Below are 14702 nucleotides of genomic sequence, written 5' to 3'. Positions count from 1 at the left end.
CCATGAAACTTATGTGATCACACTGGGTGAGGAAGATCAGCCTTTTAGTCCCTTGATAATTTTTCAATGTGTTGGCCAGTTTCAGCCAGTTTAACGGAGATTGCTTAAAAGGTTCTATTTTTACACAGTATTCCCAAATACAAATATCTGTTTAGAAAGAAAATACCCTATAATATCTTGGGTTAGGGTGTATTTCTTACCTTCAATATTTGCTCTGCACTATTATTTGAAGTATGCCATCATCGTTTAGTAAATGAATGGAGAACTGAACAGTATCTCAAAAATAATCACACCCAATCCATTTGTAGCTGTGTAATATACTGTGTTGGTACAACACTGTGGGTCTTGCAGCATAAGGAGCAGGAAAGCAATTGATAAAGCAGGACTTAGGGAGCAGTGGGAAATCAGCCCTATTAGACATCAGGGAGTCCCTGTTAGAAATCAATGCGAATGTTGAAACTTTTTGTGGAGAGGTCAGGCCAGTGTCATTTGCAGTAGGTGTCTCACTGGACATGTTCATTCTGTTCAGTAAGGATGAGGAATCTTATGGATTATTTGGTTTGTACTGGGTCAGGAGCTCTGAATTGATTTTCAAGGCTAAGTTAATAATGTACTTCTTCTCCAGTGTGCCACATCTCACTCCTTCTTTTCCATGTGCCCTAGGTGTACTTTCTTCTTTGTCTAGGAAGAGGCAATGCTGCATGTTTTGCATGTTTTTCACAGTACAGTTAAATCCAGTGAATTTCACGACTCAGTCTCCTATAAGACAGTTTTCCTGAACTTGTGGTAGTAGGATTCCTATTCATAGATTCCTTTTTATCTTCACTATAAAGACTTGCAAAAAGATCCCAGAAAAAGTGCACTACTGTCTGAAAATAAGTCCTGTATAGATAGTGAGGTTGGAATAATGATTTACAGGTAATGCTTTTATTCAATAAGTTATGTGTTTTCCTTTTTTACTTTATGAATTTCTGCAAGTAATTTGCAAGGTTAGGTTTTTACCATGAAGAAAACCATAAGTCATTTTAAACAGGGTATGTAATCCTCTAGTAGATATAATTTTGAATACTGCTGCTGATTGAAAACCTGCCTGTGCACGTTGCAATCCATTCATAAACAGGAAAAATATAAAGTTCATGAATTTTGAACTGCTATTTACAGGCATGTCAGAAATTTGTTTTAAGAAATTCTCTGTCTATGGTTGGTATGATTAGCTCATAGTATCTTACTGAAAGACTCCACAGTGTGATCGTGTTTCTGCACACACTTCAAGACTGACTGTGGATTTTACTGAAAGCATCAGTAAGTCTGGCACACATGGAGACAGGAAAAAACACCAGTTTTCCAGCAGTCTGTATGGCAGGAACAAAGAAATGCTGAAGGGCCAAATGTATATTTAAATTTGCCTGTTTATTTACACCTACTCCAGAGAGTCAAGGTTCAAAACTTTGCAACTTTGGAAATTTCTCTAGAGTATGCTACTCCTGACAAGACAGATGCCAATTCAGAGAACTGAAGAGCAGATGCCACAAAAGAAGTCCCTGTTATTTATCCACAGTGACATCTTCAAACTATAATGACCCCAACACAAGTTACAGAACATTTTTCTTTCACATAATATTCCTTTTTGACATCTTTAAAGGGATATCATTACAAACACCAGAAAGAGGATACACGTATATTCATTCGATTTTGATTTAACTCTTGATTTACTGAAGTTCCTGTGTGCAGAAGTATGTTCTGAACAGATGTTTAACATGGCAGGAAACATTATAGATCAGAGATCCAGATAGCAACTAGGAAATGCATAGCATCTGGCACCTTTTTGAAAGTAAACCTGCCAATAATTAATTACACATATGAGCCACTCTATCCTTGTCTAATGAGTTGGACACTTACTAAGATGTATTAGACTATGGAACAGAGGTTAACTGCTCATGCCCTCTCCTCTGTCTCTGACTTGTGTGGTCCCACTGTAACTTAAGGGTAGAAATTGTTGTTGGCACTCAGATTATGTCGTTGAATATATTATGATTATTATATTGATTAATAATTAAGATGTCTTTACAATCCAAAATATAAGGAGTTCCCATTAGACAGAGAACAGGGGTCTTCTCTGGCTTTGACAATGAAGAAAAAATATGACTGAAATTGTAAGACTAATTGTAAAGTTTAGTTAGGAGAGCACAACTGTAAAAAATAAAAATAATAATAAATACATGCCCTCAGGAAAGGAAGAGCTGGTAACAGTGTAAAGTAGTCAGGTTTACTGGAGAGAAGCTCTGAAAGTTATTCTTGAAAGTTATTCTTAAAAGTATAGAAATCACCAGATGTTGGAAGTTACTAAATTACTGTTGAAAATGATACAATAGAACTTTCATTATTAGGAACTAAAGAGTACCAATTGCTCTTCTTTTAAAGGACACAAGGAAATACACAAAATACTGGAGCCTTTAATCAGTAAGAAAAGAAGTTAGTTGTTTGTTATCCTTGGGTCCCACTTAGTTCAGCAGTGTTAGCCACTTCCTCACAAATCTATTTTTCAAGCTAGTGGCCTGTATTCCAGTTGCAAGCCAAAAGACCTAGAAAGGACTGGTCTTTCTGTGTAGAATTCCAGAAAAGTACCCTCCCTGCTGTCCATCTCCCTGATTCCCTCCTTGATAGTCCTTCTTTGTGGTAACAGCTTGTAATAGCACCAGTTTCTGTCTTTCTTCTTGCTTTAACTTTCAGCTTTACTAGAAAATATTTTTAGTGACTTTTCATACTTAACTGCTACCAGAAAAAAAAAAAAACCAAAAAAAAACCCCAACGTAAAGCAGCAAGAGAGCTATTTAAAGTTACTTCAAGGCAATAATTTTTAAAAGATTTTGGAGAAAGTTCTTAATATGTGCAGGCACTACTGTAACACAGCCTGTAGGTGGACTCATCATATCAGGTATACAGCAGTGCTGAATGGTAACACTGGACTAAGTTGTACAATTTTTTTTTTTCTTAGAGCAGCCACCTTTTCCCCCCTTATTATTTTCTCCTCTTCTGTCCAGGTCCAAAGAAAAATGAGGTGGTATGCCAAAAAGGTATTCAGTATCTACAGGATGTTCATGCTGTGACTGAAGCTCTCCACAGGCAGAGGTTCTCTGGTTCTTATTCCACTTAATTCATCATTCAGAACTCAGCAGGGGACTCTGCCTGATTTTGGACTTGAAACAGTTAGGCTGGTATTTGCCCCAGCCCTTGTCCTCTAAAGGCTTAAAAATGGAATCAATCTACTTTATTATACCAGCAGTGTTTTCCAGAGAACTACCTAACCCTGATAATCTATAGGGTGCAAATAACATCTCTGTATCCCATGTTGCTGTGAAAGATGTATTTTTCATGAGACATAGTAAAATAATCCTTTTGCATGTAGCCTGAGCTCTATGACCAGGTTCTTTACAAAACTAATCTCATTAGAACTGGTCACAGTTTTTCCTTGTATATTCCTTAACTTTCTGTCAACGTACCACCTGTTCTTATGACCCAGACTGAAATACTTTAATTAGTGACCAAATTTACCAAATTTCTTTACTGGTCTTGATGATTTAAAGGAACTTCTTCAGTTCATACTGTTGAATATGGATTTGCTCGTTTCTATGCCATTAAGGCTTAAAAAAAGAATATGGCACAAAACCTATCAACTAAACCTGAGAAACTAATACACTTGAATCTTAAAAATATACCTGTTTATAGAACCTTTTTTTGATAGAAAAAGAAGTTAATTGTAGCATAAACATTAATGAAGCATCAAGTTTGATTTACCTAGATGTTAACAGAGTCCCTACATACCTGGGATTGTTTTTGCAAGAACTAAGATACTATATCTTTACTGTGTTCAGTGCAACTTTATGTAAAATTTTGCCTCCTTTAGAAATGCTAAACATCTATTCTCTTATGTCATTTTTGTCTGATGGTGTGTGGAATTTTATGATTCAGTCTTTTCATACTTCTTGTCTGTGGAGATTTTCTTGCAATAAGAAACCCTCATGCTGAAAGAACTTGTCAGACAATAGAGACAGTTGTGATATGTCAAATTAAGATGGCAAAGTGATGTCAAAGCAGGTCTAGGGAGAGCCCATAACAATGTTACTGTCAAGTAAATAAAGAAAACTGAAACACAAGAAATACAAGTTATTTCAAGAGATCTATGACTGTGGTAGGTTTTTGTGTTTTGAGAGACACTGTTTCAGAATGATTACCATTTGTCAGTAGGGCTTCAGGATAGGAGCAAGATCTGATGGCTGCCAACTAAGGTCAGCAAAGTTCAGCTTGCAAAGAGAGATTTATTTTTTTTTCCCCGTGTTACGAAATTCTCACGAAATATTTATATTTGTACAAAAATTAGTTTTGCTTCTCAGGAGATCATACCTAACTTGAAATAATGGTCGTCTTGGCCTTAGAAATTAAGTAAGCTGCATGAGCTCTGTGAGGTTTTCTTATACCTCTTATTTGTAGCTGCACTGGTTCACTCGTGTGGCCCCAGTGTTACTAAAGCAAAGAAATATAAGGAAGTAAGGAGGATCAGTAGAGAGGATTTATTGCTGTGCAGCTTAACCTTTTCTCACCATCCTTTTTTGTCATTCACCAGGCACATATTTCAGTTTTGTCATGCCATGATGATAATTCTACCCCTAATAATAGGAAAGAATGTAACAAAGAACTAGAAGGAAATAGTAGAAAGAAGAAAACAAAAGGTAATTTCTATGTTTACAAAAAGAGGAAAGAAACAAAAAGGAATAAGCTCATAAAATAGGACATCAAATAGGAATAAGTTATAGACTGAACCTAAGAAAAAGTTGATAAACTTCAGGAGTAAAAATAAAACTTCATACCTAAGGAAAATATAACATTGAGTAATGCCTTTTCAGGGAAATCCTGGTATTCTAGGGACTGTTATTTGGGGTCATACCTATGACGTATTTTTTTCTATCATGTCCCTTTTGAAAACTTTAGAAAGACTTGGAAAAAGTCATCGAGATGAGGAGAAAGCACCATTGTTATAAAGACGGTATAAAGTACAAACATTTGCTTGTGTTAGCAAGTGAAATTAATGTCTTTATTTCAGTTTGTATAGTTCTCTGAAAATAATTAACTCTTTAGGTAATAATTCCAAAATGTATTTCCTCCTGATTTGAAAGGAGGTGAAGGACTGAGGAAAAAAAAAGGAAAAAGAGGGGTCGATGTTTCTTCATTTAAATAAGAAAATTGTGAGGGATCAGTAGGACATAAAATCTCAGAACAGCTGGGTTTTGTGCATTTTTTTCAATATGTGGCCACTTCTTTGGTATCGCTTGTTTTCATTTAGTAATTTTTCTACAAATTTAATCACAAATTTGGCAACTTTTTCAGGAAAGGAATGACAGGAAAATACCACACAACAAAACTTGAAAAATCTTTTAAATTGTCACATTTTAAATTAATTTTAAAAGTCTTTATCCATTAATTTTTTCTTACTTCTTCCATTGAAATAAAATATCCCTGGCAGCAGCTCTGGCAGAAATTTATTGACAATTCTGAGCCACTTATTGGAATAATGTTTTAGTATAAAGAGGAAAATCTGAAGACTTTCAGGAAATGTTTGAATTTTCACAGTGGACTGTTTGGTTTTGGAGGAAAAACTGTCATGCTTTTCATTAAGATTCTTTCTAGATAAATAAGAGTTTTGAATTTTCTAGAACCTGTAATTGTAGGGGTTTTCCAGGCTTCTGCTGGGAAGAAAAAAAAAAGTTTATAACTTACTCAAGTCTACCTGAAATTGAAGTACATTTTGACAGAAAAGCAGTAATTCCATTGTACAGACATTTTCAAGATTTGAGATACATTAGTTTGATCAACTGCAGTGCAGCATGGGTGTTTTGATGGGTGTTTTCACCCATAGTCTAGAAGAAGACTTTAGAAGAGGACGAAATACATTTCAGTTAAAAATTAAATTCTAGTAAATAATACGCATCTAACCATTAAAAAAAAATGGCTTCACTTAAATTTAACAGGGAATTGTTTTCTTATAATTAACATTTTTGTTGAATTCTTTTTTTAAAAAAAGAATATTTTCGTGTTATTGTTTTTGTGTTATTAATGCTGATTAGAACAATTTCCCAATCGATACATGATACACTGATGTAAGTTTTAGATCTGTTCTGTTATAGCAGCTGGATAAGCACATTATTTCACCACATCAAAATATTTGGAAAGATGTGGTAGATATTTGTAAAGAGTTCCGTCCAAAGAATTACTGTTTTAAGATAATGACAGTGAAACACAAACGCATATAATGAGCATTGACCAAATAAAAATTACCACAGGTATTAAATGAAAAACTGAATCAGTTTTGAAAGTCTTCCATGGGATATTAAAGTGAACAGTGCTAGTGGATTTTATTTTATAGTTGAGGTCGTCTCCTTCTCATTTGATGAACAAGAATTTGTAGATCCCATTACAGTAATGGAAAGTTGCCAGAAAATCCACAGGTTGGCATAGGGTTGGAAGTTTCAGAGTAGTGTGGCACTAGCATCAGTTTTGTCAATGTCATCACAGCTCATGGGATTATAGTACGAAAGTCTGTAATTTAAAAAACTAAATCATGTATGCATTGTAATAAATCCCCTCTCTGTGTTCTCAAGGGTTTCTGCCATTCTGTGATTCCATCTGGATGTTTTACCGTCCACATTTAGATTCCTTTTTAGTAACTGCAGTGGTGAAGAAATTTAGGTTTTCTCACTTTAATAAAATAATTCAAGAAACTATGACATACCATTCTTACTCTTTTAAATATTATCCCAGTATTACATTCTATTTTATTTTACAAATCTAACTAAAAAAGGGCTGAGATATTTGTGTTGCGTTTGAACAGATTAAAATCTGGGGGGGTTTGTTGACCTACAACTGCTTATTTGAGTTGTTTATCTTAAGATGTCAGTTTCTAAAGATTTATGATAAAATTTTAAAGGTAATTCCATTTGATAACTTGAATGATACCTTTCCTAGATTTCCAGGTACCAGATAAAAAGAATTTTGCTTGTATTATGCAGTGTCTTTCACCATAATAAAAAATCCTTTAAGAATTGTAACTATCTTGATCAACTCAAAAGCATTGAGTCAAATTCACATTCACTGTATTTTTCTGTGTCACTCTTCTGTTCTGCAAAGGAGATTTGCCCATACAAAAAATGGTCTGGAGTACTAATACAGCCATCCTTCATGGTCCCTAGAGTTGGTGGTAATGTCAGTCAAGGCTGCTGAAGGGATTGTTAAATCTATAACCCTGACTTTGTTATTTTAGTGAGTTATGTTCTTTGGAATAGTGTTTTCTTTCATCTAGTAAAAGCAGAGTTGTAATTACATTGCAGCATGGCTGTGATTTCCATCTGTAGACTTTCTGCAAATCTGACTATTTCCCAGCCTTTGCTTTTAGTAAATTAAGACCATTAGTGTAATTTAAATGCCTACAAAATATGTGACATATGTATGGTTCTAAAACCAATTTTGAGTGTAATCTTGCAAAACTTTGCATTCTGTTTAATGCATATCTTTTTCTTCCCCCCTAATAATCGCTTGGTTTGGAATAACAACATCTGTTGTTTCAGTTTAAGTTTTGCATACTTAGCATTTACTTCTAAATTTTTCACCAATCTTCTATTTTCTCTCCATACTCTCTCCTTCCAGATCTGTAGAGAATTCACCAGCAACTTGATAATTAATGAAAAACATTAATTTCAATCTAATTTTCTCTGACAGCCTATGGAAGAGAGGAAATAATAAGTAGATTTAAATTATCCAGATAAATTTTTTGGTCAAAAAAGAAGTCCTAAGGTCATTTCTTTGACTATAAGTTGAAATATAAGAAAGATATTTCAAGAAATCATTTGCCAGATTTTGCTGGCAGAAGAAGGAGGGTTAGAAAGAACAAATAAATATTAAAGAAAACTCACATTTCCAACCAAAATATCAGCATCACTTTTTTTGTAATATTTTCAAAGCCAAAACATGCATTAGTTTTTGTCCCCAGTGAGAAATCTCCTTGAATCTTTGTTGTGCCATTCCTAACAAAGGCTGAACAAAATATAAAGGATTAGTCAATCAAAAATGAAAACCCAATTTGTGAGTGGTAATTACCGGTAGAAAATTCCTACTCTGTCTCACGGCACAGAAATTACTGAGGATTATGGGAAGAGATATCACAGTATGAATTACCCATAATTATAGTGAACAATTTGAAACAATTTGAAACTATACAGTTTTTTTCAAAGTACATGTAAGACTATATCACTAGAAAATAGAAAATCGCTTGCCTTACAAAAATAAAAGTTACATAAGAGACTTACAATGTTTTCTGATTTTACCTATTTTTAGGTCCTTTTGCTCATTTCTAGGTACATTCACACTTCTCACATTACTAAAATAATGGATATAATAGTATGTGTGTATTTTTTCATAAGTATTTTTTACTCTACAAAGGTCCTGTAGTTTTGATGACATGCTGTAGAGGAGTAAGAGACCAAGTTTTCCCTGTGAACTGGGTTAAATGGATTAAACTTTCTAAAGCATTTTACTTAGCCATACCTGAGATTTTTCAGATAAGTAGAAGCTATAATTGAGTGAAAGATTTCTGCAGGCTCTAAAGTTTTGTTAATTGCATCTTTTTTCCTAAGTCGAACATGAGCTATAAAAACATTTAAGTTTTGGTTTTGCTAGTATTACAATTGATTCCAGTTCCAATAAGGGTTTAAGTTGACACAAAGTAAAATCATTGAAAGAAAATGCAGGCAAACCTTGATAAATACCAGATGAAATTGTGGTGGTATTCAGTTAGACTCATACACACATTGTATTAATAATAATAAAAAGAAGTTCAAAACCATGATCTTATTTCATAAGGATTTTTTTAAAATTGATTTTATCAGCCTACATTATATTTCTTCAAAATGGAAATTCACAGTGACTAGTTCAGCATGGTGACTTGGAGGTTTTGAACCCATGACTTCATTAATGCCACAGGCATGACTAAAACAGTATCGTTGAAATTAATCTTTTTTTAGACATTAATAAGGCATACTGGAAAGAAATAATTAGCATATCTTTGGGCCAACAGAAGAACACTGAAAAAGAAGTCAAGTAAACCAGAGCATTTCAAGATAATTGCCAGGCATACATCATTTATTCCAGATTAGGCAAGGTCATGCACTTGATGCTCCCAGTTTTTGCATCAGTATATTTAGTCATTGTTGCCATCAAATTGCTGAATTTTGATGGCTATAGTTAATGTTCTGAGAATAGACCATGAAGAAAAGTACTAAGAACAGCAAATGTAAAAAGTGCATACTCCATTCAGTTCAACAGTGACCTTTTTAACCTTGCTGTATGCAGGAAATATCCACTTGTATTTTAGTAATTACATTAGTTTCCTTAATGGCATTTGATACAGATGGTATAAGAAGAACTTCTCTGCAGCTGAAGAATGCAGGCAACAGTTTTAGTTTGAGTGGCAAATACTTTTTCTCATTAGAGTTAAGGAGGGGTAAGAGAACTGAAAATAGAATTGTGTGCTCTCTTCAATCAGAGAAGACATTATTTTTCAAAGCTCATTATCTCTTTTTTTCCTCATTATGTTAAAGCTAATAAAATTTTGCTCACACTAAAAATCTCTGTTGAATCCTGCAAAACGGCAAAAAGTAAGAATAAATGCAATTGTTAATGCATTTGGAACTTAGAAAATCAATTAGAAAATTGGTATTTATTCTGATTCATAATACAAATTCTATTTTTAATTTTATGATGATACCTCAACTAGTTTGTGTCTTCTGTTCTGTCTGGAAAATGGGAGGAGAACTTTTCTACCCCTCTTTTACTTTTTGCCTGTCAGGATATAGACTGTGTACTGAGGGAACTTTTTTTTGTTCCTGTGCTATGCCAAAAGAAATGAGTCAATTCACACAATTTGGACTCCTACAAGAGCAGGGGGCACAAATTTGGAAACCAAAAGACCAATAAAATTATCTTTTTTTTTTTTTTCTGCTCTGTGAAGAAGTTAAATAGGACAGGAATTGTAGTTCTTCCTAAACTTGCTCCTGCAGCTTTTGATGATGTGGGATCTTTGTAATGCAACCAGAGATTGCATTCTGACAGTTTTTCCTAATAGGCAGAAATGGATCTGTCCTCCATTAGGCCTGATCTGTTTTTATCATTCCCTGCTATTGACTGCACAACAATTCTGACAGTAGATTTTGAAGATTAATTGTGTTTTGCGTAACAGAAAAAAATCATTATTTAATTCAAATCTTAACTGCTCATTCAGGAAGAAGCAAAAATGGGAAGAAGCTCAATAGAGCCCTTGGCAGCTAGGAAGGAAGAAATGGAGCATATCATGGAGGGCACACACACTTTCCCTGAGGTTTGAGTGGAAGGAGTCCCTGAAGTAGGATTAGGGGGTTGATAAGTAAGAAATTTATAAAGTGAAATGGTGGCCCTGCTAGGAATGTTTCACATTTCTGTATTCTGTTTTACATCGAGGAATGTATGATATGAGTACTTAAGGGTGAACAGAAAGTATTTTTGTTTCTATTTCCTTCTTCCTACCCATCAAAGTGCATAGGATTCCCCATTTTCGGTCTGGGCTACTCCCAAATCAGTTTATTTATAAGCAGAGTGCTGCACACTTAATTTCTGAAGTAGATTGAGAGAAACATCATTGACACCATGACCTTCTTTTAGGAGGCTTCCCTATCCAGCTCTCTATTTTCATATGAGAAAATGCTACAGTCTCTAAGATAATTATTTGTTCCTTTTGTACATGGAAACCAGCTTCTTTTAATACGAGTGGTTATGAGAGGTGTTAATGGCTATTACCAGTGGGTTGTTTCATCAGCAGGCAATTAAAGAGCTGGTTACAGCTGAGGGGCCTGCTGATGTGCTAACCAGATGTCAGTTCTGTGTCCTCTTTCTTTTTCTGAATTTCACCAAAATCAGTTTGATTCTCCTTACCAAAGCTGGAATGCTACATCCAAGCTTGGAGTTGATTAGATGTGAAATACAAAAATTATCAAGTAATGTCCAGAGGAATTGTGAAATGACCTAAAATCGATTTTAGGTCACATGACCACTTTACTTAGACCCATAGAATCATCAAGCTGTTAAAAAGTTAGAGTATATAAAAATTCTTATTGTAAATAGATAATCTCGGTCTAAGTTAGTTATGACTTTCTTTAAACTGAGTCCTGTTTTGTCAAGTCTGTGGCTTGTGTTATTAGAGCTGGATCATCATTGTTATCTGGATGATAACCATGAGTATTTATTCTAGCTTTGTGCCATTTTAGGCATGTTTGTTTCGGTCCACGCTCCAAATTTTTTCATTGTGTTTGAAGCTACATAGGTAGCATAAGAATCCCCAACTCTTTGAAACTTAAGAACTTCTAATTTAATTAATTAAGTCAGAAAATATTCATTAATTATTTCTCTTTAAAGTGTATATTTTGCATCAGGTTTTCTTTTTGAAAACCTGGTGAAGCTACAAAGGCTTTTTTGCTGATGCATAGTCACTTTTATGTAACTTAGTTGGGTTTTTTTTCCGTAACTGTCTACGGTGCTTGGTCTGGATGCATTTGTTCTTTTGATGTAAAATCAGAAGTAAAAACATGTACATATTTAGAAGATTGTAGCATGGAGATAGGTTTCCAAGAGTGTTCTTTTGCCCTAGTCATGTTTTAGTACACCCGAGGTCTGATTTTGAAAGATAAGTGAGTGTGTGACAGAAAGGGTTTCTTTGGTTTTTTTTAGTTTTACAGAATATGAGGTGAATTCATAATAAACCAGACAAAATTCTATGATTAAATATTTGATGTGCCCGTGCTACCTGCATTGGCTTAACTGTAGAATTGAGTCTTCTGTTTGGATTTTCTTTGTCAGCTTTCAAGCAGTGGAGGTAGCCTGCAGGTGATAAGTATCTCATTAATCTTTCTGATCCTCTAGCACTTGAGCATGAGAATAGCTGATCAATTACAGCAATTGTCTCCCTAAATGAGCTTTGCACATCTGCCTCTTATTTCATTAACTGCCTGGCCCTATATCTGATAGAATGGAATCCTAGCGGCTTCTTACACCTTGTTCTGTGTTACTGTACAATAAGGATGGGGTTGTTAGCAAAATGGGCACAAAAGGGTATTTATCCACTACCCGAAGTAAATATACATGTTATTGTGTAGGAGTGCTTTTGTCTCTGATCACTGTTTGTAGAAACCTTCTTAAAGCACATCAGTTTGCTTTCCACCTCCTATTTAGTCAGTACTTGTAAGCTTATTTGTGAATTTATCATTCTTTTTAACACAACCAAAGTGTTTCCATGCCCTAAATCATCATACCAATGTCTATATGGTTTTAGGCAGCAGAAGCTAGCAGAAATAAAGTTAACAGAAGTGAAATTTCCTCCAAGTGTCCTTACAATGCATCTTTAAAATACTTAGATATGACATCCTTCTCTCAGAAAGTAAATTCACTTTTCCAAAGCTGCAAACAAGTATTTGCAATAGTAACAATATTATTAAGTATTTATTATTTAAATCAAGTACAAAACAATGAGTAACAGTTAGTCTACATAATTCAAGGTTTGTTTTAAGAAACATGCCCTACAAATTATGGGTTATGATTTTAATAAAAGTAAGATTTCACATGAATGCCTCTTTTATTAATACTCAAGCTTTCAATTACAGGATAATCAATTACCAAATGAAAATTAAAATAATTTCTAGGCAGAGGCTTTATTCTTTACCTGTTATTAACTGATCACTTTATTCTTAAGAATTTACACGATTCAATATTTAAAAGTTGTTCACTTATGTTTATCATACATTAAATTGCTTTGGAGCATACCAATATTTATTCATTTATTTAAATAACTAAGCTAAATGCCAAAAATAATTAAAACATATTCTGTCCTGAACTGGTGTAGATTATTCCAGGTGATTCTTTGATGTTTTATGAACAGTAGAATATTCTTGAATCTGAAATTCTCAGTTACTTACGCTTGAAATTTGTTTTAGTATCTTTGAGTTATAAAAAAATATACATTTTATATATTTCATGGATTTCTGGAACCATGGAGCTAGAATAGCAAAATATCACTGATCTTTTAAATTAATTTTTGACTGTTTATTGCAGGTCTTGTTTGTATGAAGTCGAGTACTTCAGTGGTTGAACTGGTTATGCTGCTTTGTTCACAGGTAAGACATTTTCTGGTTTTGATTGTATTAATTTCCTTGTGTAGATCACTGTCAGCCTCAGAATTGGATCTGGCAGTTTGCTTCATTCTTCCATTTCATCATAAAAAAATACAAATTAGTTTCTTCTGGTAATATATAAATTGTAGATTGTCTTTTTTTTTAATATACATTCCATAGCCTTTCTATATTCACAGGATATACAAGGCATATTTGTATTTGTGTTCTAAAAGAGTATAGATGTACATTATGCATTTTCTCTGTGTATGGACTCTCTTTCAAGCCCATTCTTATTTTGAATATGTAAATGGGATACTGTGGTCATAATTTTATGTTGAAATCTGTCTTTGAATTAGTGAGTTTTTAAAACTTTACTTTGTGCTGACCTTATTGCTTTTGATATACATGACATAACATTAAATATTTTACATAGCTGCTAATATATAAAAAGCAGAGAAATATGGTTTAGGTAGTCCTCAAGAACTGGAAGAAACTGAATATTTCTATATAAAAATTGTGTGGTTAATTATTGGGGTTTTATCAGTAGTATACAGCAGTAATGGGTTTCTCAGAAATCTAAATTAATTAATTTTTTTAAAATCCTTTCACAAATAAAATACTCAAAGCTAAAATAATTTTTCATACTTTTTGGATTATTTTTATCTCAATTTTAATATTACTTGCTTTGATAGAAGTGTTGTTCGCTAATTTTGTATATACCCTTCTACTTTAAACTGCCAGTAAGAATTTTTCAGAACATTTTTGAATTTTGTTAATTTTGTCAAATACAAGAATGCTATGATGGCCCAACAGATCTGAATATCTTTACAAGTTTTTCTACTTCTCTAAAAACTCGTAACAACATTTCATTAACCAGGTTCCCCACAGAATTATAATGCCAGTTTAACTCAAACCAAGTTAGTATATAAAATACCCAGGCTTACTTGTAATGTTCTTATCAGAGAAAATGCTTGTTGTAGCTTTACTTAAACATTCACTGCTGCACATTGACAGCATACACCAAAAATATACTGAAAATAAATTAGTTTCTAGGGGCAATTGAAATTAGGATCTACTTTTGAGGAATCTATCTGAAAATAGTAAACATTTACAGCTGATTTTGGGGGAGGATATTCCAACTTACCTTTTTCGTCTGTAGATTGCATTTCTTCAAGCTTGTGTCATAAGGAAATCATTAAATCTTGTTTTCCTTTTTTCTTTTTTTTCTCTTCCTTTTTTTTCTTCCTCTTTTAGAGGGCTATCAGTTAGGGAAAAGTAAAAGAAAAATACATCCCTGGCAGGAATCCTCAGTGGGATTTCAACTTCAAACCTTCTCTAGCAGGGCACTTGAAAAATTTGTTACCTAATGGTGAAGTCCTGGGTTCCACGAAAATTCCAAAAGATCCATTAAGGCTTTTGAGCTCTATGTTCATGTCATACAACTTTTTTCTTTCTTTTTTAGCA

General features: G+C 33.7%; 1 protein-coding gene across 8 annotated transcripts in view; it reads left to right on the top strand.

The window, feature by feature from the left end:
• NBEA (neurobeachin) overlaps positions 1-14702 on the top strand; it is a 470218-nt gene that overhangs the window by 203577 nt on the left and 251939 nt on the right. For all 8 annotated transcript variants that reach the window (XM_085061526.1, XM_085061583.1, XM_085061573.1 and 5 more), the window contains one exon: positions 13180-13241. In XM_085061526.1, coding sequence (XP_084917652.1) covers positions 13180-13241 — 62 coding nt within the window. The remainder of the gene's footprint in view (positions 1-13179; positions 13242-14702) is intronic.

This window comes from Lichenostomus cassidix, chromosome 1 (assembly GCF_008360975.1).
Source record: "Lichenostomus cassidix isolate B80296 chromosome 1, HeHo_3.0, whole genome shotgun sequence".
In the NCBI taxonomy this organism is placed as follows: Eukaryota; Metazoa; Chordata; class Aves; order Passeriformes; family Meliphagidae; genus Lichenostomus; species Lichenostomus cassidix.
This window is presented reverse-complemented; position numbering and strand designations above follow the sequence as displayed.